The 22,173-nt window shown below is 38.7% G+C and overlaps 2 protein-coding genes across 2 annotated transcripts in view; both read left to right on the top strand.

The window, feature by feature from the left end:
• The first annotated feature begins 600 nt into the window (after window positions 1-600).
• LOC111322869 (solute carrier family 49 member 4 homolog) lies at window positions 601-7,757 on the top strand. The gene is made up of 3 exons (XM_022926083.2): window positions 601-1,248; window positions 1,874-2,600; window positions 3,931-7,757. The coding sequence occupies exons 1-3, from the start codon at window positions 942-944 to the stop codon at window positions 4,484-4,486; spliced, it is 1,590 nt and encodes a 529-aa protein (XP_022781818.1). The 5' UTR covers window positions 601-941; the 3' UTR covers window positions 4,487-7,757.
• A 954-nt stretch (window positions 7,758-8,711) lies between these two features.
• The window catches only part of LOC111322800 (cytoskeleton-associated protein 5), a 45,579-nt gene continuing 32,117 nt past the window's right edge, over window positions 8,712-22,173 (top strand). Inside the window, exons 1-7 of the mRNA XM_022925975.2 lie at window positions 8,712-8,902; window positions 8,995-9,194; window positions 11,604-11,727; window positions 12,452-12,531; window positions 13,370-13,460; window positions 16,829-16,909; window positions 19,463-19,610. Of these exons, the coding sequence (XP_022781710.2) occupies window positions 8,846-8,902; window positions 8,995-9,194; window positions 11,604-11,727; window positions 12,452-12,531; window positions 13,370-13,460; window positions 16,829-16,909; window positions 19,463-19,610 (781 nt within the window). The 5' untranslated portion in view covers window positions 8,712-8,845. The remainder of the gene's footprint in view (window positions 8,903-8,994; window positions 9,195-11,603; window positions 11,728-12,451; window positions 12,532-13,369; window positions 13,461-16,828; window positions 16,910-19,462; window positions 19,611-22,173) is intronic.

Raw genomic sequence — 22,173 nt, 5'->3', positions numbered from 1 at the left:
GGAGCTTGCCATTAGCGGGAATAAATGCGAGAACAAAACCAAATTTGACTGCCCTTTACAGATTACGTACGTCTTAAGTAGCTCTTCTTACTTAGTCGTCAGGATTGACCGAGATTACGATTTTGGAGATACACGAAAAGATATTAGAGAGATTTAGCACCGCGTTTACGTGAAACGGCGAACGTCAGCTTGCCCTTTCAGTTTTCACGTAAAATATTGTGAACCTTTCTGCTTTAGCTTCGCGTGAGCTCACGTCATGGTGGATTTGAAGGCGCCCTTGTTTGACTTACAAGGAATAGGTTTGGTGCCCTTTTTCTGGCAATTAACTTCTACTCAGTGACAGAAAAAGTTGAGAAAATCTTACGTACACGGCAAACGCGAAACAGGTTAATTTCACGTAGAAACGGCATAGCGCAACCAGCAAACGTAGAGAAATGGTAGGAAAAACAAGGTCACTTGGTCACCGCGTTTACGTGTAACGTGGACGGCAAGAGTCCCTAATCTCTCTATTATCTCGCGTGACTGGGAGTTGACACGCGCGAGTTGAAATGACGTGTAGTTACGATCTTAGCCTGTTCCTCTCCCACAGAGTGTTTCCTGAAAAGTGATCACATGACAAAAAAATCTGGGAACTCTCCGGTAGTAAGAGAAAAACTGCCCTTCTCTACGGATTTTTCCTTGCCTTAAGGTGTAATTGTGCACCAAGGTTATTATAGAGAGAAGAAAAAAAAAGGCTAATGATTTTTCAAGTCAAGTGATGCAAGCTATCTCATTTTGAAACTAAATTTGGGACGCCGGTCGGTCCTAAAAACCAGCTAGGAACTCTGTGCGAAAAACCGGAAATAGCGCAAGCGAAACCTTTCTAAAAATAGAGAAACCTTTCATAAGCAGAGTGGAAGAGAAAGCTCGTTAATTTCCCTGTGTTTTGGCGCGTTATCACAATGAATCAAGGCAAATCTTTCGAAGAGAGAGCAGCGTTGCTCCGTTCTGATGATCGCCGATATAAATCCATGGGATCTGTTCACCAGAATAAATGCAAGGTTTACAAGCGGCGATGGTACATTTTGGCAGTCTTCTCAGTCGTTGCCGCACTGAATAACTTGATCTGGAATACGTGGGGACCCATACAAGGCACTTCACAAGTGGTGTTCGGCTGGGATAGCACGACTATAACGTTGCTTGCAGATTGGGGTCCAATTTCGTTTGTTGTTACTGTAGTACCAATGTGCTGGCTTATGGATATGAAAGGTAATTAAAAAAATGTATTGAAATAATATGTTTTTTTGTTAGATTTTTAGCAATAACATACCATTTTTGGTGGTACATTTGATTTCCTTGAAGCACTGGTCGTCAATCTGGTAGTTTCGTGTTGTGTTGCCTAGTTCAATTACTACCGCACGCAAGTTCCTTACTAGGATGAGGATTCACTTTGTAATGATCTTTTGAACGTTTCCTGGATTTCTTTTGCGTGGTGGAGATCTTTTTTAACTGAGTTTTGAAACTAAAGCCACAGTTTTAATAATAGTTAAAGAGGCCAGTGAGAATCTATAGAACTGGCCGCAAGCTAAGCAAAATTCAAATGATTTGATGATTCCCTGGTAATCAACCAACTATGAACTGAGGTTTCTTCTGACTTCTGGTCCCCTCTGTTTGAATGGTAGATAATGCTATCCACGATTTATCTGCCCTTTTAACAACTAGAACCTTGTCAATTGGTGGTTGACCATGACCATTGGGTGATTGGTGGACTATGAACTGGTAGAATTTCCAACAATATGGTGACTGAGGCTACCTGGAAAAGAACACGAGAACTATTCATTTTACAGACCTTGTAACTGTACATCATTCTCATTTTTGCTTCTTTATTCTCTAGGTTTAAGAGTAGCTGTTCTGGCAGCTGTCTTCTGTGAATTTATCGGAGCAGGTTTGCGCTGTATACCCCTTCATGGTCAGCATGTTACCCTTCAAACTTGGCTCATCCACTGTGGACAGTTCATAACTGGAATAGGAGGACCCATTGCCATGGCTGCAGCCCCAATGGTGTCTGCGGCATGGTTTCCCCCAGATCAGCGCACAACAGCTACAGCCATTTCCTCCCTTGCCTGTTACAGTGGAACTGCACTTTCTTTTGTTTTAGGACCCCTAATGGTTCCGGATGTGGGAGATATGAAAGTAGCTTTAAATCTTACCACTGGGCCAGGCTCAGAGATTAACTATACAGCTCTGAGAAAGCATTTCAACCAGAGTGAGATTGACTACTTGAGAAAAAAAATCATGAATCTCATGTACACTGAGTTGGGGATCACTGCTCTAACAATGCTTTTTGTTATCATCCATTTTCCCGAAAAGCCAAAGCTACCACCAAGTGTCACTGCTGCCTTAGGACGACTAGAATTTAAAATTGGTGCCAAGAACTTACTGAAGAATGGCCAGTTCTGGTTGTTGGTTTTTATATATGGTATGGGAACAGGAGTTTATGGTGGTTGGTGCTCCATTTTAGATCTTAATCTCTCACAGTTCCAAATTGATCAGAAGACAGCTGGTTGGTTGGGGTTTGGGGCTGTTGTTGCTGGATCAGTCTCAGGAATTTCCCTCTCAATGTAAGTACCATTATTATTGTGCCCAGAAGGTTTTATGAAAGGCAAGTATAGCAGACAGCTTTGTTAATCTGCCTCTTGAATGCAGTAAATATATCTTATTAACCAAGCACGAGGGCCGTACTGGGAGAATATCGGCCCGAGGTCTTGACAGTACATACCGAGCACAGCGAGGTCCGTACCAAAAAGACTGAGGGCCAATATTCTTCCAGTACGGTCCCGAGCGAGCTTGGTTAATAAGAGATTTATTATACGACTGAAGTTCAAAGGGACACAAGTGCATTATCATTTGGGACCAATCGGGACAGTGCCCAGTCCAATACTGAGAGAATTTTGACCAACAATAGAGCATTTTGATCGGTTGATTTTAGTTTTTTGCCCTCTGACTGCCCGAGTCGTGTAATAATAGAGACTTATAGACCACTTTCATAAATGGCTGCTGTATAAATATTCTTTGGTTTAAATTTAAATTAGCCCTACTGGCCTCACTTGAGATAATGTATTCTTTTGAATTTTGTACTTGACAACGAGGCCAGTAGGGCTAATTTAAATTTAAACAAAAGAATATTAATCTGGCAGCCATTTATGAAAGTAGTCTATAACTCATGCAAAAATATATAGATTGCTTTCAGCCTTCCAGTCATCAAAGCATATAGAAGAAAGGATATCAGTGGAAAAGAGTTAACATCCTTTGAAGATTTATTCAACCCTATTACCAAGAGTGATTAAAAAGGAATTTCTCCTCACATTATCCATGCATTTTCATGCAGAAATGTGACAGGAAGAAAGAAAGAAAAAATAGGATGTTGCTTTATTATCACCAAATTCCAAGAGCTGTAACCACTAAAAATGTGTGGCAGACAGTAGAGCCACTTGTAATTAGATGATTAGAGGGAAGAGGTTAAGGACTAAACAATATGTAAGAAAAACCAAGAGAAATTTTACCATTTGTGTTGGAGAGAAAGTGGACCAGAATGAAAACGAGAGCTGATCAGTGTGAATCTCTCATAGCTACTCTTTTGAAGACACTTGTGGTTTAGATGATGTCGGCCTTTTGACTCCTAAGAGTTACTAACTTCTAATTTCTTCTAACTTTATCACTCCTGAATCAAACATTTAGGTAGCTGGAATAAAGGAAATGATCACCAACTAAAGAAGTTTGTGATTCTTCTTTTCTACACCTTAGGAAGTGTATTGAGAACAGTGTAGAGAATATGCATACTGATGTTAGTTTGTAAAAGGTTAGCTAAAAACAAATTAATACCTGGCCTGTGTTGATTTGTGTTTAAACTTAGCATTTACTTAGATATTATTGGTATTGTTTTTCTCTTAGATTTGCAGACCACTTCACTCGTTACATGAAGCTGATTGTTATAGCACTCCTGACTGGTGCCACAGTATCACTGACGATATTTACTCTGATATGTGCTGACATTCTTCCATACTCAAAAGTGGTCCTGTTTGTAACCAGTATCCTGGGAGGATTGTTTGTAAATGGAACCATCCCATTGTTCTTTGAATTAGCGGTGGAATCTACATACCCAGTTGCAGAAGGAATCACTTCAGGTTTTCTTACGTTTTCCAACAATTTCTTGCAAGTTGTTTTCTACATCTTCCCAATGCTGCCGAAATTTGGATTGAAATGGATAAACTGGTGCACATTTGTGACAACTGGCCTTTGTATTCCTCTATTGGTATTTTGGAGGCAAAAGCGGTACCGCTCTGATGATGATGCCAAAGACTGCTACATTCCAGCCCCACATAACAGGGAATTGGATGCTGAGGTCAATTATGGTGGTGTATCATCTGCTAGCGATAATGGACATCTTCCAGTTCCTTCAATACAGGAAAACTCTCACAACACTGATGCTTTGGCTTCAATTACATGAAATTGGTACTTTCAATATTTTTAGAAAGGGGTGTTTAATTTAGATAACAAAATCTACCCAAATGTATTTATACAGCTCTTCTGTCGATAGCGGTTTAAGGGGGATATTCACAATCAGCTTGCTGGTGGTGTGTTGCGTGTTTAAATTCTCAGGTTTTATTCTTTAGGTATTCACTATTTTTCTTTAACACCTCCTTTGCCTTTAGTTGGTTGATACCAAGAAACTGCTTAACTGTTTCTACTGAAAAATTATATCACCAAGAATCCTTTCTTCTTCACACCCTTCTGTTTGAGAAGTAGTGTGGAGGTAGGGAGAAGTTGTTCCTCAAAATTTAAAAAAAAAAAAAAAGGTTGAAATTTCATCTTGGTGACCACATGCTTGATTACTAAACCTTAAAGTAACTATGACACTTTTTTTTTTCTATTCTACATCAAAATATAATGACTCTTAAACATGTTTTTGCAATATTTGTGATATTTTGCCCTTTTCTGAATTTTTTATCAAGCTCTATAATCTGCAGATAAAATGTCTGGCTGAGCAAAGAGGGACTGGGCACCATGACGTCACAGTTGGAATCTTGTGGAGAGAAATATACTTCATGGAGTCAGGGGTATTTGAAAAATCCCAAACTACACATTGAAATGGCATTTTTTGGTTAAAAAGATTGTAAACTGTAGGTTCCACACTCACTTTGCTGCTTTGATAAACTTGGTGTTACTACTGTGACGTCACAGGTTCCAGTACTCTTTAACACGGCCAAAGAGATACGGGGAGCCTAAGTTCGATACAATTTCGGACTTTTATTGCCTTATAAAATAACAAAGACGCATCACAATTACCCACAAATCTTACCAGACACCCTCCACATACTTCTATTTTTATAATTAAATGCTAAAAAAATAACTTAACAGCCTGCTCCCAGTTGGCTTGTTAGCTCAATTGGTAGAGCACTGCACTAGTATCGCAGAGGTCAGTGGTTCGAATCCTGTACAGGCCTGATTTTTTTCAGGTCTGATTTTCGCTATTGCATAAATAGCGCTCTCTACTGCGAGGATCGTGCATCAGATGTAAAAAAATAGGTGTCATAGGGACTTTAACCCCTTTTGCTCTAATGAAGGGCTAATGCTTAAAACATCAGCTTTGAAACTCTTGATGGTGGCCAATTTACATTATCAACTCAGTAGATAAAACCCAAATTACCTTGTTATACTCCCCCACCGATGCAACACCACAGTTTCTTTTAAAAAACTTTCCCTCTTTATTCATTTGTCTGGCTTCTAATTTTTCCTTACAGCATCACCATTGAATCAAATGTAAAAGTCACGAATGAATGAATGAATGAATGAATGAATGAATTGAATGAATGATTGAATGAATGAATGATCGAATGAATTCCTTATTTATATTGCACCCTTTCTATACAATATTCAAAGGCGCAGTACCCCCCATCAATTTGATAGACACTGCACAAAGATAGACCACAACACCGGGCACTATGTGCCCTACTCTTTTCGAACAGTGTGTGGGTTCTTTAACGTCCCACAAATTTTTTATCACATACAAGGGCTTGTGAGACGGGACCTCCATTTATCGTCCCTATCCGAGAAGACTAGAAAGTCTAACCATTTGCAGATATTATTACAAAGGCAGCACTTTCTTCTCTGTTATTTAAAGACCCTGAGTGTTGGTCTGGCCAGATTTGAACTCACGACCTCCCGCATAACAGTCCAGCACTCTACCAATCGAGCTAACGGGGATCATATAAAGGATCACTAATTTAAGAAGCTCTTGATTAACAAACAAATTCTCTTTGTCAGTCAATACAAATACCAATTTTAAAGTGTAAAGGGTTAATAGGATATGATTTTATGACAGATCGAAATTTGTTTTGTAGGAGTTATGAGTTATATGCCTTGTTTAGGAGAATTTTCACACTCACAGTACGAATTTTTGAAGTATTTATTTCATACTGTCAATGTGTTTGTTCTTCCCAGCTAAACCTTCTCCTTGTTACCATAGTACTGTTAAGCTTTGTGTAAACACAACATGAGTAGGATGACCCATTTGCCAGTGTTAGAGCAATTTTTGATCAAGTGTCAAAAGTCATCTGGTATAAATAAGATTGATTTTAATCACTTTGCCCGGTGATTGGTCACTGCTTTGGTTGTTTTCCTATTATTTTCCACTGTGATACCTTTGAATTTAGTTGTAATGGTACTCAGTTTAACTGCCCCCTACCTGGGTGGGTGATGATTGCAATGAACCAAGTGTCCTGTCGATTAGTTTATTAGATTCGCCGGCAGGCAGGGACACTGCAACAGCTTGTGCCAATTACTGCGGGCCCAGTAAACCCACCCATCCCACCCCAGGGGAGGACATCCACCACAGTAATCTCGTGTGTGGGAAATTAACATCTCCTACCCCTAACCCTGCAGGAGACGGGGCCTACGGTTTATTTGTCCTTATCCGAGAAGACTAGAATATCTATCCATTTCTTGATATTATAGAAAGGTAGCAAATTCTCCTCAGTTATTTGAAGACCCTGAGTGTTGGTCCGGCCAGGGCTTGAACCCTCGACCTCCCGCACAACAGCCCAGTGCTTTACCAAATGAGCTAACCAGGAGGCGGTTGTACCAATTGAGCCAACCAGGAGGCGGTTCGAGCTAACCAGGAGGCAGTTATTGATTAAGCATTAAACTTTCCATAGAGGTTTTGCACAGCAGCCATGTTGGATGGCAGGAACAATAGATTATTTTACTCATGGGAAAAAAATTCTTTCTTATGCAAAATATTTTCATTGTTCCTGCCATCCAACATGGCTGCTGTGCAAAACCTCTATAATTATCACCTGTGTTGCATTTGTAAAAGCAAAACAGCTCAACAGCAGTTAGAGCAGTTTTCCATTGAGTGTGAAAGGTAACACTGACTTACCTTGGTCATTATTTCATTACACCCTGTAATCCATTCACAAAACATTTGCTGCTGACTATGCTATATAGTTACATACACTTGATTATGTCCAATAATTTTTTGTACTTTTTAATGACTTCTATCAAAAAGAGTGCCTATGGGAATTTATCGTAGTCAACTTCACTCAGAACAGAATTACTCTCTTAAAGTTAACTCTCTTCCTATTAATGTTTATCATAAAAAGCAATTTAAGATAAAATTTTGAAAGCATCATTAATATAAAATTACTGAACAATTCTACTATTGTAAGATTATTTTCTCTAACAGATTATTGGCAACCCAAATAAATGTTATTATCATATTCTGTTGTTGTGCTGTGAACTGATACATGTGGGTGTATGATGAGATTGGGGTAAGAAGGTTTTCAGGTACAGCTTCTGGCTTCTAATCACCCTCATTGCTGAACATAAAATTATATTCTTTGAATTCAAGGCCTTTGCAAACAAATCTGGAAATTTCCTGTCCCTTTCTATTGAATTGAGCTCTTGATATTGGATTAAAGTCACTTAATTTCAAACTAAATTGTCTCCCAAAAGTTTCACTACTGTAACACAGAATTGACCTATGGTCTCTTGCTCAGAAAAAGAAAATTGAGGCTCTTTTAAGGATATCTGGTTATTTTTCGTGAGGGACAAAGGAAACGTTATTACAAAGCTCCTGTATTTGCCAGACCCAACCATGTGAAATCAAGAACTTTTCTCATGTCAGTATTTAGTCTACCCTTATTTATTCTTTAGGTACACCTCCAGGGGCGGAGGTGATTGAGTGCCTGGCCAAAGTAGTTTTGGATACAAAACAAATATCTGGAGCTCAATGGTTAATGACACCGTCTCTCTCTCCCCATTTTTTTTCTTTTTTTACTTTATAAGAATCTCTTTACTTCGTTTGTAGAGTCCATCCCTCGGTAAGCAGAGGTCCCCAGTACTCGCGAAACGTGACCTCTCCGCTCTCTCACTCACTCGTCTCGCGCGTTTTCTCGCGAGAACAATGTTTTTTTTTCTTTTATTTTGCTCGCTGAGAGGAAATATCCCCCAAATCAATTACTAAGGAGCGCAGATATAATTTTCCTGACCAATAAAAGAGATCAGCAAACATGAAACTTATCTTGAAAGACCGGCAAATCATTCTTTATCGAATATCGCTTGAACTATTTTGTTGTGTGACATTTCATGAGTCTTACACCTCAATACATGATATCATTACAGTGACAGCATCTTTAGTGATTGGTTCTGATTGATCACGTGCTCTGTCGGAGTCGGCCATTTCAAATGTTCGTTGAAAACTGCAATGTAGTTATCGTTGGAAAATTGTATTTTGCAACGCACTTGTAAAGAATTGCAAGCTGTACTTGTACATATAATTGTCCGTTTGAAAAATATACTATATACCATGGCAGATGATGCAGATATCACAAAACTCCCGCTCGAAGATCGTTTGGGTCACAAGGTAAATGAATTTCGCGCCTTGCTAAACTCTAATATTTTTGAAATGATAGGGTAGCATAGAACTTATGCCAAAGTGATATTTTCATCTTTCAGGTATGGAAAGCGAGGTTAAACGGCTACGAGGAGCTTGTCAAAATTTATAAAAAAATTGACGATGAAAGTAGTAATGAATTCAACAAGTATCTGGGAATGCTGAAGAAATTTGTGATCGATAATAATGCTGTTGCTCAAGAGAAGGGTCTTGAAGCAGTATTAGCTTTTTTGGAAGCTGCTTCGCCGTCGATTTCTGGGAGGTAAGTCCCTCCTAATTTTCCTTCCTCAACGTTAGAATTATTGGAATCAAATATTGTAATCGAACGAGATAAAACGTTTGAATGGGTGTTAAAGTGGTAAACAAATCTCTTATCGATCAGGAATGATGATAAGATTATTTTGACGAAAGTACAATACAAGAGTACGTAATTTCAGTCTTTTTCTGAGAGAAATGAGCTTTTTCAGAATGAGGAAGGTCTCTCAATTAATGTGTATTGTACTAGTTGAATATGATAAATAAGGCATAATTATCAGGGCTCGACACCAACTTTTCAACTTACTAGGCTAGTGACATCCTAGATGTTTTTAGATGTTACGACAATTTCAGTCTGTTAACTAGCCAAACTGGCAAGAGGAAATTGAAAACCACTGGCTAAAACTGAGTTTCTACTAGTCTGTGGCCAGTGGGCTACCGTTAGTGTTGAGTCCTGATTATCACATTCATTTGATAATTCATGTGTATAGATGGATGATGAATTTGTTTACTTGCTCATGGGAATTTAATCACCTAGTAATCAAGGCTTAAGGGTTATTAACCATAATTTTTTTTAGATAAGAAAGCATTGCTAATGATAATCTCAAACCTCAAAGTTTGTTATTTTTGTGGAACTAGAAATTAAAGGACCTGATGCAGTTGGTGTTCAGGCTTTGAATTTTTTACAAAAGATTAAAGTTACACAGGACTCAAGGCTGTGCTCTAAGAAAATTTTCAGGGAGCCCTTTGGGCTCCCAACCATTGCAGCTGGGGTGCCCAGCCCTCCAAGTTGGTCACCCCAAAATTAATTAATTTCTTAATTAATTAATTAATTAATTAATCAAACAGTTAATAATTTATAATTAACTTATTTCACATTTTAATCAATTAATATTTAATAAAACCATAAATTTCAATAATTTGAGCTGTTCAGAAAGCATTTAACTTTTGGTGTAGCTGTCTACCATATATAATCCATTATCAGATAACTTCTGGCTCCTTTTCAGTACAAACAAGTTTGACTCCCAGTTAATGGATCCATCTCCTTAATATTTTTTTCACAGCGTTTGTGATCTTTAAGATCACCATTCTACAGCTTGATTGAGTCATCTGTGAAGCGTGCTGATTTTATGTAAAGCAAAAGGCCAAATGACCAAAATAGAATAGTTTACCTCCTGCATTAAGAGATTTTCTGTAAAAATTTCCTTATTCGTCCATTTTTTGTAAAAGAAGTGAGGGGCAAAATGAAAAAGCCGTATATATTGCAACTGAGTATATGTGGAGAACTGAAATTTTCAGAAAGTGGACAAAAAATCGACTGGATAGTTACTGGTACAATTAAAAATAGAGTTGCTAGTCTGGCCATGAGAACCACTGGGAAAGGTAATCTCTACTAAATCGTGGCGCTTTGAAAGTGAAACGTTTTTATTTTTTTACCAACACTTGCAAGAAAGCTGTGGGAATAGCTATATTTTAAACCTTTTCCTGAAAATTAAAACTTCCACACCACGCGACAGAGCGTGTTGCTATTTTAGTGGTGAGCTTGCGTTATTTTTCAAAATGGCAATTGTTTCTTTGGATGTTTTAAAACTGCTTAGAACTTTCACTTGAAAGCACCAAAGTAAACAAGTCTAAATATGAAATCGTTATAAGCTCGGTTCTCGCTAATTCTTCCTAAAGTAATTGCAAGTTGCTTATCACAGCGATCGATAAACACCTACAAACAATGCTGGCTTGCTGGAAATTTGCATATAGAAACAAACTTCGTTTGAAATAAAGATAAACGCACTACACTTTCCAAATCCATCGAAACACTGAAATAAATCACATATTGATCATCTCAAGGAAAATCGCGGTGTTCAACGCATATTTTTGTAATATTGTTTCGCAATCAATAATTATTATTTGGGTTCATGCGAAATTGTCTTTGAACATGAACAATTCGACAACGTGTCGCACAAAAGAATATTTTTTTCTGCTAGTAATGCTTATAAATCAACCAAATAAAAATGTAGCAGTCAATGGCCCGATTTACTATAGAGGCGAATGCTGCACAAGAGGCCAAGTGCCTGGCTGGGCGACTGGAATATTTTTTCAGTCGCCCGGGACCAAATGTTAGTCGCCTGAGGCGAGCGGGCGCTGCTAGAGCACAGCCTTGCTACTTATTTCTGAGATTCATTTAGTTTGGAAGTTTGTTTGTAACAACTCAATGCCTCATCATTAGTGTGGGCACAAGGCTGAGAATGTCATTGCAAAGGGAATTTAAGACAGACACAAATAATGTGTAGCCAAGAAATAAGACCATCTTTGGGTTGGACCAATTTAAGTACCTCGTGTTCTTTGGAGTAGGAAGTACATAGAGTACACCCTGACAAAGAGATGATGAACATTTTTTTGTTGTCAACTTTTGTTCCAGGGTTGCTGGTGATGTAATAGCAGGAGTAGTAACCAAGTGTCTGAATGCTAGACCAAAAACCAAAGAAAAGGGAATTAATATAATTTTGATGTACATAGAAGTTGAAAAGCAAGATGTTGTTCAAGTAAGTGAAATAGATGCATGGTGCCTTTCCTAACTTTTGAAATGATTTTACCTGATTTTGTAATTAATAGCATTCATAATTTTATATTATAGTTTTGGAGACCTTTGACTAAACATCTATAAAATTTGCTGGAACATGCAATAGACCACTTTCATAAATGGTTGTTGGATTAATATTCTTTTGTTTAAATTTAAATTAGCCCTTCTGGCCTCACTTGAGATAATGTATTCTTTTGAATTTTGTACTGGAGAACAAGGCCAGAAGGGCTAATTTAAATTTAAACAAAAGAATATTAATCTGGCAGCCATTTATGAAAGTGGTCTATATAGAGAACTTTTTGTACTCAGATTCTCTGCTGTCTATACATGAGTTGGGACAGGAAGGAAGGGTTAGGCCTCTATGAAGGAGCCTCTAGCTCCTCTTGTTAATCTTCAAATTTGTTACACAAAGTGACTAGGAGTATCTAGTATATAGGCCCCTTGGGCCCCTCCCCTAGATCCACCACTGCAATGACCCAGTCAGGGCTTAAACCCAAAGCTTTCCATGTTTTGTCCAGCTTGCTAGTGGCTTGGTGGCCATGTGTCCATAAAGGTAATGTGCACTAATGATTGGCAGTATTTAGAAGTAACAAATGGAGAGAAAAAAATATTATAACATTGCCTGAAACAAGTCATCAGAGTTAAAGTTTCTTTTTTCTCATGGTGTAAATCTGTTCCTATTTTAGGAAGAAGTTTTGAAAGGACTTGAGAACAAACAGCCCAAAATTGTTGCAGCTTGTACAAGTGTGTTGCGTCAAGCAATAAGGTGAACACTGACTGTAGTTTGCAAAGTGTGGTTTCCACCACAGAACTACAACTAGAAAGTAAACTAAAATATCAATTGCTGGAAAAGAGTGTTCAGACAAGTAATTTCTTAAGTCATTACCGATTTAAACTCTAGCTTTCTTTTTACATGATTATTTGCTGTTTTGCTCTCAGCTGTGCTTGTTTTATAAACTTCCTGGTAACCTAATGAGCCCAAAGCCAAATGATTTTAAATCTAAATCTTAGGAATATAAGTGCAGGTCACAGGTCAAAAGCCAGTTCGACTGGCTTTGGTTTGAAATGTTTTGGTTTGAAATGTTTTGGCTTGAAATGTTTTGGTTCGAAATGTTTTGTTCGAAATGTTTTAAATATTTGAAATGCAAAACTTACGATATTGCATACAGTATCTCGCGTTCAATTGAACTTTTTGTCAACACCTACATGTAGCATATAGCAGCAGTGGTCTTCTGTACGCTGGCTTCAAGTGAGTATGAAGAGAAATGAGATGCACCTCGCTGGAAATAAGAGAAGAGGTGGTAACATACTTTTCAGGGTTGTGCTCTGACTAGCAGTGCCTGGTGGCTGTGGCACCTTGCTGTTGCTTTTGGGCAACAAGGGAATCTTAGTTTTTTCTTTAAAAACATATGCTGGGCATCCTGGATTTGGAATTTCAGGGCACTGGGGCTCCTTTCAACTTTTGTTAGAGTTTAGCCTCGCTGAGTTTTGAGCGGTGCAGTAAACACAGCAAAGAAAAGACATTTTTTGGGAACGAGTAATATTTCAACATTACTGGACAAAGTTTGCAGCTGGCAGTGGTTATATTTTTTCTCTCCTAACAGTGAGTTTGGTGGTAAAGTCTTCAGTCTAAAACCTATTGTGAAAGTTTTACCCAAACTATTTGATCACAATGACAAAATGGTCAGAGAAGAGGTGAGTCAATCATCTTTAATCTCTTTCTGTCAGGATACAGTTTTCTTCTTTGATTACTCATGCATTCATTTTTACCAGTTAAGGGTTTAATCAGGTCCCTCAAGAGTTCCTTGTCCAGGAGACTAATGAGCTTCAAAGGAATGAATTTTCTTCCCAAAGATTCATTTCTTGGAATAACTTCTGCTTCCTTCTACTGACATTAGATTGTTTACTCCCAAGTATAAATAAATTTGTTTTTTTATCTGGTTACTCGGCTGTGTTGAGAGGGTTGTTAGAAAACAGTACCAAATTGCACATGGGATGTGATCAAAGAATTTTGATATGAGCCATTTATTAGCCTGCCATCTAATTTGTCGACACACTGATATTACTTTTCAGAATTGTTGCAGGTATTTTCATGCACTTTTTTCTGCCAACCAGCCTTAAAACAGCTGTATATATTACAAGTGACTTACATGTATCATAATCAGGGTTCAACATCTCCACTAGCCTGGTAGCCCAAGGCTAGTAAAAATTTGGTTGGGCTAGTAAAAAACCACATTTAATAGCCCGCTGGCTAGTAGAAAAATTGAAAGAAATGATACATTATAGTGTCTTTTTTTGTCTTGCGTGTGGAATATGAACATCGCTCAATCCCAGACTCTGCGCTTAGTGGTCGATGTTTTCCCTAGTCTTCTCCCTACCAATGTTGTGATGCCTTGCACATCGCCTAACATGATTGTATTACACTTGAAGCGATTGTATCATACCTTATCATTTCAAAAGACCCTACCAATAAGTTTAGGGGAAGATTTGCGTATTTGGGGTTGAAGTACCGTATTTCTTCACCTATAAGCCGATCTCGGCTATAAGCCGAGACCCTGACTTTCAGGGTCTTTACGCTACACTCAAGCTGCCCAAAAAAAAAGGTAAAACCATCGGCTATAAGCCGAGAGCGAAATTATTGATTGTAACTGGCCATTTGAGCAAGCGAACCTCACGGAAAACATAAGAAATTGACTCACTAAACACAAAACCTAATGAATTACAATAAACACAAAAGAAAAAAAGCGAACCAATCAAGAGATATGAATATCAATTGATCCAACGAACTGTATAAATACTACCACGCGACAACAGATTAACCACAACAACAATAATAATCTCAGTTAAACGTTTCAAAGTATCAATCTATCGAGTATACCTTTCGTCGCTGTCACTTTTTATCATCATGCCTAAAGCACGCCGTTCCTCGTATAGTATGGCTTTCAAGATAAAAGTTATCGCGGAAGCTGAAGCGGTAGAAAACAACTCGGAAATCGCTCGAGAATATGGACTAAGCGAGTCCATGGTACGACGCTGGAGAAGAGACCAGGCGACTATTCTTTCCGGAGAGCTGAAGATGTCTGCAAAACGTGCGACGATGGGCCGTTTCACTCCGAAATATCCCGAACTAGACCAGCAAGTGATGGAGTGGTTTTCACAGCAAAGAGAACAAGGTTGGTATTTACTTTTCTGTCTAAAATTTTAAGAGTTTTTGAAGAGTTGAATGATATCGTCTTTCAGTGCGTGGGAAACAGAGACTTTGATTGGTCAGAAATATGTTGTTGTCATGACAATTTCATAACATGTCACGAAAAGAGTGCTGCAGTCACGAATCTACGGTTATCTCGCAGCAAAATAAGATTGTTATTTTATTTTTCGTAGGTATTGCGGTGAGTGGATTGATCCTTCGCCTTAAAGCTAAAGAGCTCTCCGATGATCCTGCTTTCAAAGCTTCCCGTGGATGGTACGAGAAATGGAAACGACGCCACTCGGTCAGCATGCGAACCAAAACAACTCTGGCCCAGCGATTGCCCGCCGATCTCGAAGAGAACATTGTGTGCTTTCATCGCTTCGTCATTGCAGCAAGAAGACGCGCCGACTACCCTTTATCCCGCATCTACAACATGGATGAGACACCCATGCGTTTTGAGCTGCCATCGAACCGAACACTGGAATTCAGTGGAAGCCGAACAGTGCCAGTAAAATCTTGCGGAGCGGAAAAGCGGAGCTTCACCGTCGTTCTTGCTGTTGCTGCCGATGGAGCAAAGGTGCCACCGAAAGTCATCTTCAAAGGCGTCCGTACACCGAGAGATCTGGTTGTGCCGCATCCTCTTCGTGTTTCCTTCCATAAGAAAGGGTGGATGGATGAACAGGGCATCCGAGAATGGATTCGACAGAGTTTGCCCCGTGCCGAGCGTTCCCTTTTGGTGTGGGACTCATTCCGAGCTCACTTGACCGATTCCGTGAAAGATGACCTGAAGCAGCGAAACATTGACGTCGCAGTTATCCCTGGTGGCCTAACCCCGGTTGTACAGCCCTTGGATAAGTGCCTAAACAAGCCATTTAAAGATAATGTGCGCCGAAAGTACTTGGCGTGGATGACATCTGGGCCATTTGAGTTTACCCCAGCTGGGAAGAAGAAGGCGCCAAGCAGAAATCTTGTCCTCAGGTGGATCAAGGAAGCATGGGCAGAGATACCCGAAGAGATGGTTGTCAAATCCTTCAAGACCTGCGGTATTTCCAATGCCTTGGACGGAACAGAGGACGACGTGGTCTACTCTGAGGAAACCCCAGAAGTAGATGATGAATACATAGAAGAGAACGAGTTCGACACAGACAGCGAAAACGAAACGGATGGCGAGTAAACCATTGGGTTGAAAGCCCTTGCACGTATCCGTCAAACGGCTCCTTTAGGAGCCACCAATTTCATAAAAGTGAATAACCAATATTCAGAAGTTATTTTTGTTGTGTTTTATTACTTCTGCTTCATTGCTAACTTGACTACAAGCCGGGGGGGTAAAGTTATTCAGCAACTGTATATTTTTAAAATGTAAAACCCTCGGCTATAAGCCGAACCCCGTTCTCCGTGAAAAATCTCCCAAAATTTTGGGTCGAAAACTGAAAAAATCGCTCGGCTTATAGGTGAAGAAATACGGTAGACCTCGAGGGAAATTGATCTGGGTTACCAGGTTGTGTTTTGGGCCAGTAAATTTTAGAAATTATTAGCCTGGTGGCTATAATGCAGGTAGACAGGTGTCAAACCCTGCATAATTGTTCGGATATATCAACAAAGTTGAAGTGGTAAATTGGCCACCGTAATGATTACAAAAGCTGACGTTTCGAGCGTTAGCCCTTCGCTCCGATGAAGGGCTAACGCTCAAAATGTTAGCTTTTGTAATCGTTACGGTGGCCAATTTACCACTTCAACTTTGTTGATATATCCAAATTATTTCGATACTCCCACCGATGCAGCCCCAAACAGTTTCTTTCGAAACTATCAGCCTTTATTCACCTGCATAATTGTGATTGCTGTGGTTTATTTATTGGTGGGGTTTATCTTATAGGCTAAAACCCTCGCCATAGAAATATACAAGTGGATAAGAGACATACTTAAGCAGCAGTTACAGAATATCAAGCCTGTGCAGGTCTGTACCCATAATATCTGTGATGTTCACAGATCATATGACTTTTTTTGACTAGGAAAAATGTATTGTCACAGTGATATTTTCTGTTGATTGTTATTATGTGAAGTGAATTTAGATGGCTTTAGTGGGATCCCAGCTTTCTTCTTTCAAGCACAGTAACTTGTGTCAGTTCCATCCTGTTTAACTTAGTAATTATTAACTAAAAGGGAATTTATATGCATAATTAGTAGCTTGGATCAAATGGGTTGTTTAAAATAGCAGGCAGGTTTTTTTAATGCCTGAAGGACCTCCTTTTCCAAGGGAGGTGTGGGCTCCCTTTAGAAATTTTGGATGGTTTAGACTCTTGCGACTGACAAAAATTTAGGGCAACACCAAGTAGAATAAACCAAATAGCATCACATTCAAATTTGACAGACTTAGGCATATTCTCATCTAGACAACAAAATAAATTGGCAATTGGAAGTTACTGTTAGCCATGTTATTTAGTGAAGGCACAATAAAAATTTGATGACAAATGTTTTTGAAAATAATTTTGTTCACCTAAAAATGCATGATTTCTACGTTCATGATGAGATATTTTTCACTCATCTGTTGTCAAGTTTGCAATATCTTTTGACTGTTACATTAGTGTAATACCAACTAAAATAAGTGTTTTAAAGATATTGATTATAAACTATTTTACTTTGAACTGTGAACTTTTATATTCCTCAAATGAGTAAGAAATGAAAAATGAATTACTGGAGCAACAAAAGAAATGTTTTACTTTCAAATTGCAAACTTGTGAGTTTTTTTCCCACTGTAGCCTCATATGTTGCTGAAATAGTCATGATGTTAAAAATTGTCAGGAGTAGAACATGTAATTCTTCTTTTAACCCCGTATTTATGTTAAAATATTCTTCTTCTGCTGACTCAACATAAGGCTTTTATTAATAATTTAGGGAAGAAGGAAAACATGATATCTTGGACATAAACCAACCACAGATTTCATATCCAGCTGTTAATTATTAATTAGTGCCTTATTCTCAATTTTTATGGAATGGAATAATTCCACCTTTCAAGGATCAGCACTATAATTTTGTTATTAATTTTTTTCTACATCATCTGGACTAAGAACAGACCAGTGGATCTTAGAGATAGGAATTTTACACAGATGTGATTTGCTCAAGGCTGAAATACCCACTACAGAGATTTCAAGGATCTGAAACTATTTTGTGAATGAATTTTAGTTAATTAGGTTTTCAAGTTCTAATACATGGAGGTGATCATAGCCAATGTGCTTTTTAGAGCTTTTGTGAAAGGAAAACAAAACAAATGTTATAACACTAAGAAAAAGAAGACCGGTATTTCAGTTACACCCAATTTTTGTTGCCTTGAAAATCGTCATAATGACCCAGGTACTCCTGTGGAAAGGCTCTCGCTGCACACTACGGTAATATTTGGTGATTTAGACTCATCATTTTGACTCAATGGTTTTAACAAGATTGATTTTGATGTCTTTATTTATGTTAGAGTTTAAAGTTTAGTGTTGGAATATATTTTTTGACCATTTAAACAGAGTATTTACTGTAAAGCATGAGCTCATTTATTGTTGCTTGCAGGTCTAGTCTGTTTAGGTTGTGGTGTTATTTGAAGCAGAGGTCAAATAGTTTCAATGTTTTTTTCTTATAATTTTTGTTTGGTTAAAGATGGTGTGACTGTTTGATATACATTCATATTAGATCTTTGATGGGGACATGGTGTCCCATTGGTTAGCATGCATATGGTGGTTTTGGATTGTTAGGTGTGGTCTCGAGGCCTGAAGGGGGTGATTATGTTGTGTTTTTGTGTTAGACACTACTCTTGCAGTGCTTCACTTTGAGTAGGAGTGTTACATGTATATAACCATGTAATCAGCACTAGCGAATTGAAAATCTGAAGAATGCCACAAGGCTGTCTTCTGTGGTCTAGCATTTCATCGACAGGGAATAGCTAGTAATTAAGACTCTTAGTTACTTCATGAAGAGCAGGATAAGTTCTGGCAGTGGGCCACTCAAGTGTGCGTGACTCTATTAATAATGATACTGGTGAATTTATATGGTGCATTTTCCATATGAATATGCTTTAAAGTGCTTTACAGTACTTTTCATGGGACTTCAACAGTTCACGTATATAAAGAACAAAGGAAAATTTACATCAAGCTATGTGAAGTGTGTAAATGTTAAGGAGAGTTGCAGTGATTTATTAGCGAGCAGTTGAGTAGTAGGTAAAGATGCTAAAGCAAGACTGCTTGCTGGGACGATTGTTTTGTGTTCATGGATTCCTCGTCTATGTGATCTGCTTAGTTTTTCCAATGGGGGTCCTACTGTGGCACTTTGTACAATTGGGTTTGTCAGTTTGGTTTTTCAGTAACCCACTTTTTTAATGCCATGAGTGTGCTTTGCATTTGTCTTTGGTTGGTAAACCAAGTTTGAAAAATGGGTTTGCTGATTGAAACATTTTGAAAAAAAGATAAGTTAAACCTTTTTGCGACAAATAACTGTCCAACATGCCTTTCCGTCTCTAATTTCCTTCCAGCTGAAAGAGCTTGAGGAAGAATGGGGAAAGCTCCCACCAACCCCTCCTGCTCCCACCAGATTTACGCGAAGTCAGCAACAGAAGATGACAGAACAAGCCCCTGTTGCTGCAGTTGCTACTGATGGGGATGCATCAGCCACTGATGGAGGTTCAGTCTCTGTTTCTTTTTTTGTAGCAAACAGATTAAAAGCTGAAGTGTTAATGTTGCAGGTTTTCATTATGGTAATAAATCATTTAATCTATAAAAGACATTTTCAACAATGCAAATCAAAGTTTGATTACCTGATTTTTGAACTGCTTTTCATCAGGGAATTGAAATGAAAGTTAAACACTTGGAAAGACTCCATTCATACTAAATATGTTTTTGTCCTTTTCCTCTTGGGATCAAAAAATTAATTTGAGCTACTGGTGACCACACATTTTGTTAGAATTTGAATTATGGCGAGACTGTGTCCTTGACATGACAATCTTCCTATTTTACATTACTTGCCTGTCAGTGTAGTAAAGTTGCAAGGGAGTGGAAGGGATAATAGTTGAGGCCTTGAAAAAGCACTATGGAGCACCCCAACTACATAATTATAAGGATTGACATTGAATTATGATAGGTTGATACACAGAGAACCTCGCCATGTTAGTCATAGTCACAAATTATGGGGTCAGTGACTTGTCACACTATGATTTTTCTGGGAGGGGGTGGGGGTGCTTTTGGAAGTATCATCATGTACAGGTTTATAGACATTTTTAACTACTTGACCAAATATTATATTTTTTTGGTGGTGGGGGGAGGGGGGAGGGAGAAGAGTAACTTTACGTAACAAGTGATAATTGCAATTGCTCAAACCAAACATTGCCATTTTAATTATTATTTAAGGAGAACTGTCATCATGGTTTTGGGTCAATTATTGATATTTTGTCGCTAATTTTCTTAAGTTACACTGAAAACAATAAAATTAATGGCAGATGTTGTTAGCTTAAAATATACAAAGCCCTTATGACAAATATGTTAAGAAGTAGACAATCGAGAACAGTTGAGTTTGGTACAAATGTTGAAATTCTATTAGCCAACAAGTTTCCAATCTCCTACATTTACAGTACATGACAAGACAGTCGGTTAATGCATGAAATTATCAGCATCATACCTGACTTCATCTGCTGTTGTACCGGCTTTACATGCAGTAGGGTACTTGTCCTCTAAGTTCTGTAAGTGTTTGTACAAGTGTTATTCACAAGATCCTTCCAAGCCTTTCTTTTGCCAGTCTGGTAGAAGTCACTTGTGATGTCAAATCCTGCAAGAACCCTAGAATGCTGATGGAAGCTTTCAAATCTCTTGTCCAAGCTTTTCTAGGAGACAAAGTTTTAGAATATAGCAGAGCATGTTCTTTGCCCCAGTGCAGAACCATAGCTGGGTAACAAGTGATGATATCTCGATATACAAAGGTGACTGAATTATGATGCAGCCAAATTGATGAAAGAAGCCTTCTTTTGTGTGTCTCCTCATTATTTGACTTCACTGGTGGAGGGTGGAAAGGATGTTCTCCATTTCATGTTACTGACACTATATCCCAAACCATCTTGAAAGCATCTTGTTGGTACCAACTTCTCACCATCTTTGCAATCTCTTACCAGTCACAACTGACAAAAACTAAGAGGGTGGTCTTGTTCACTAAACTTGAGATAAGGCTGTGCAATTTTTTGGCATTACTGAACTTGACATTCTCAAATGAATTTTTCACTACTGCTTAAGTAGTGTTCATTACTGTGAAGACTGCTTTCATGTTCATTTCTCAAACCACCATTCACATGTATGGTTTTCTTATATTCGCAGTTATTGATTCAGCTCTTATCAGAGCTCATTGAATACCTGATTGACCTACAAAGATTTTGTGATCAGAAGCTCTCATCAGAGGTCATTGACTCTCTGACTCACCAAAAAACTTCTAGCAATTGGGAGCTCCCTTCAGAGCTTGTTGACTCCCCAATTGACAAACCTCTTGCAATCAGGAGCTCTCATCAGAGCTCATTGACTCCCCAGTTGACCTGCAAACTTCTTGCAAGCAGGAGCTCTTATTAGAGTTCATTGACTCCCTTATTGACTTACAAACTTCTTGGGATTGGGGGTAATTGTGAAGAAGAGCTCCCCAAAAAACCTGTCGGCCGACAGTCGGCCGACAGACGACCAACTGTCGGCCGACTGTCGGCCGACAGTTGGTCGTCTGTCGGCCGACAGTTGGTCGTCTGTCGGCCGACAGTTGGTCGTCTGTCGGCCGACAGGTTTTGCCTGAAATATAGGCTACCTGTCGGCCGCCAGTCGGCCGACAGTCGGCCGACTGTTGGTAATGTGTCGGTAACCTGTCGGTACCTTGTCGGTAGCTTGTCCGTGAAACGATCACACAATGTTAGGGATTCTAAGTTTGCCGTTACAAAAGCATATGGGTTTAAATTATTAATTTTTTAATTTGCGTTTGTCGCAGAGTGGCAAAACGAGGTATCGTGGTCGTTTTAGATCAAGAGTTTTTGGTCTGGTTTACCAGAAACGTTGAGTGATCCGATATTTCACTCGTAGAATCGTCCCTCGCTTGATACAACATCCAACATGTTTAATACGTTGACAATTGACTTTCAAGATTTGGTGGCTCCTAAAGGAGCCGTTTTGTGCGTGGTGAAATATACAAGATATTTCACTCGTAAAATCGTGCCGCGAACTTCATTGG

The sequence above is a fragment of the Stylophora pistillata genome, chromosome 10, assembly GCF_964205215.1.
Source record: "Stylophora pistillata chromosome 10, jaStyPist1.2, whole genome shotgun sequence".
NCBI lineage: Eukaryota > Metazoa > Cnidaria > Anthozoa > Scleractinia > Pocilloporidae > Stylophora > Stylophora pistillata.
This window is presented reverse-complemented; position numbering and strand designations above follow the sequence as displayed.

What these genes read in the sequence shown, in the direction of transcription:
- LOC111322869 (XM_022926083.2), top strand. Translation starts at nt 942, where the DNA reads ATGAATCAAGGCAAATCTTTCGAAGAGAGAGCAGCGTTGCTCCGTTCT. An exon ending in CTGGCTTATGGATATGAAAG is followed by an intron (nt 1,249 to 1,873) that starts GTAATTAAAAAA and finishes TTTATTCTCTAG; the next exon opens with GTTTAAGAGTAGCTGTTCTG. An exon ending in TCAGGAATTTCCCTCTCAAT is followed by an intron (nt 2,601 to 3,930) that starts GTAAGTACCATT and finishes TTTTTCTCTTAG; the next exon opens with ATTTGCAGACCACTTCACTC.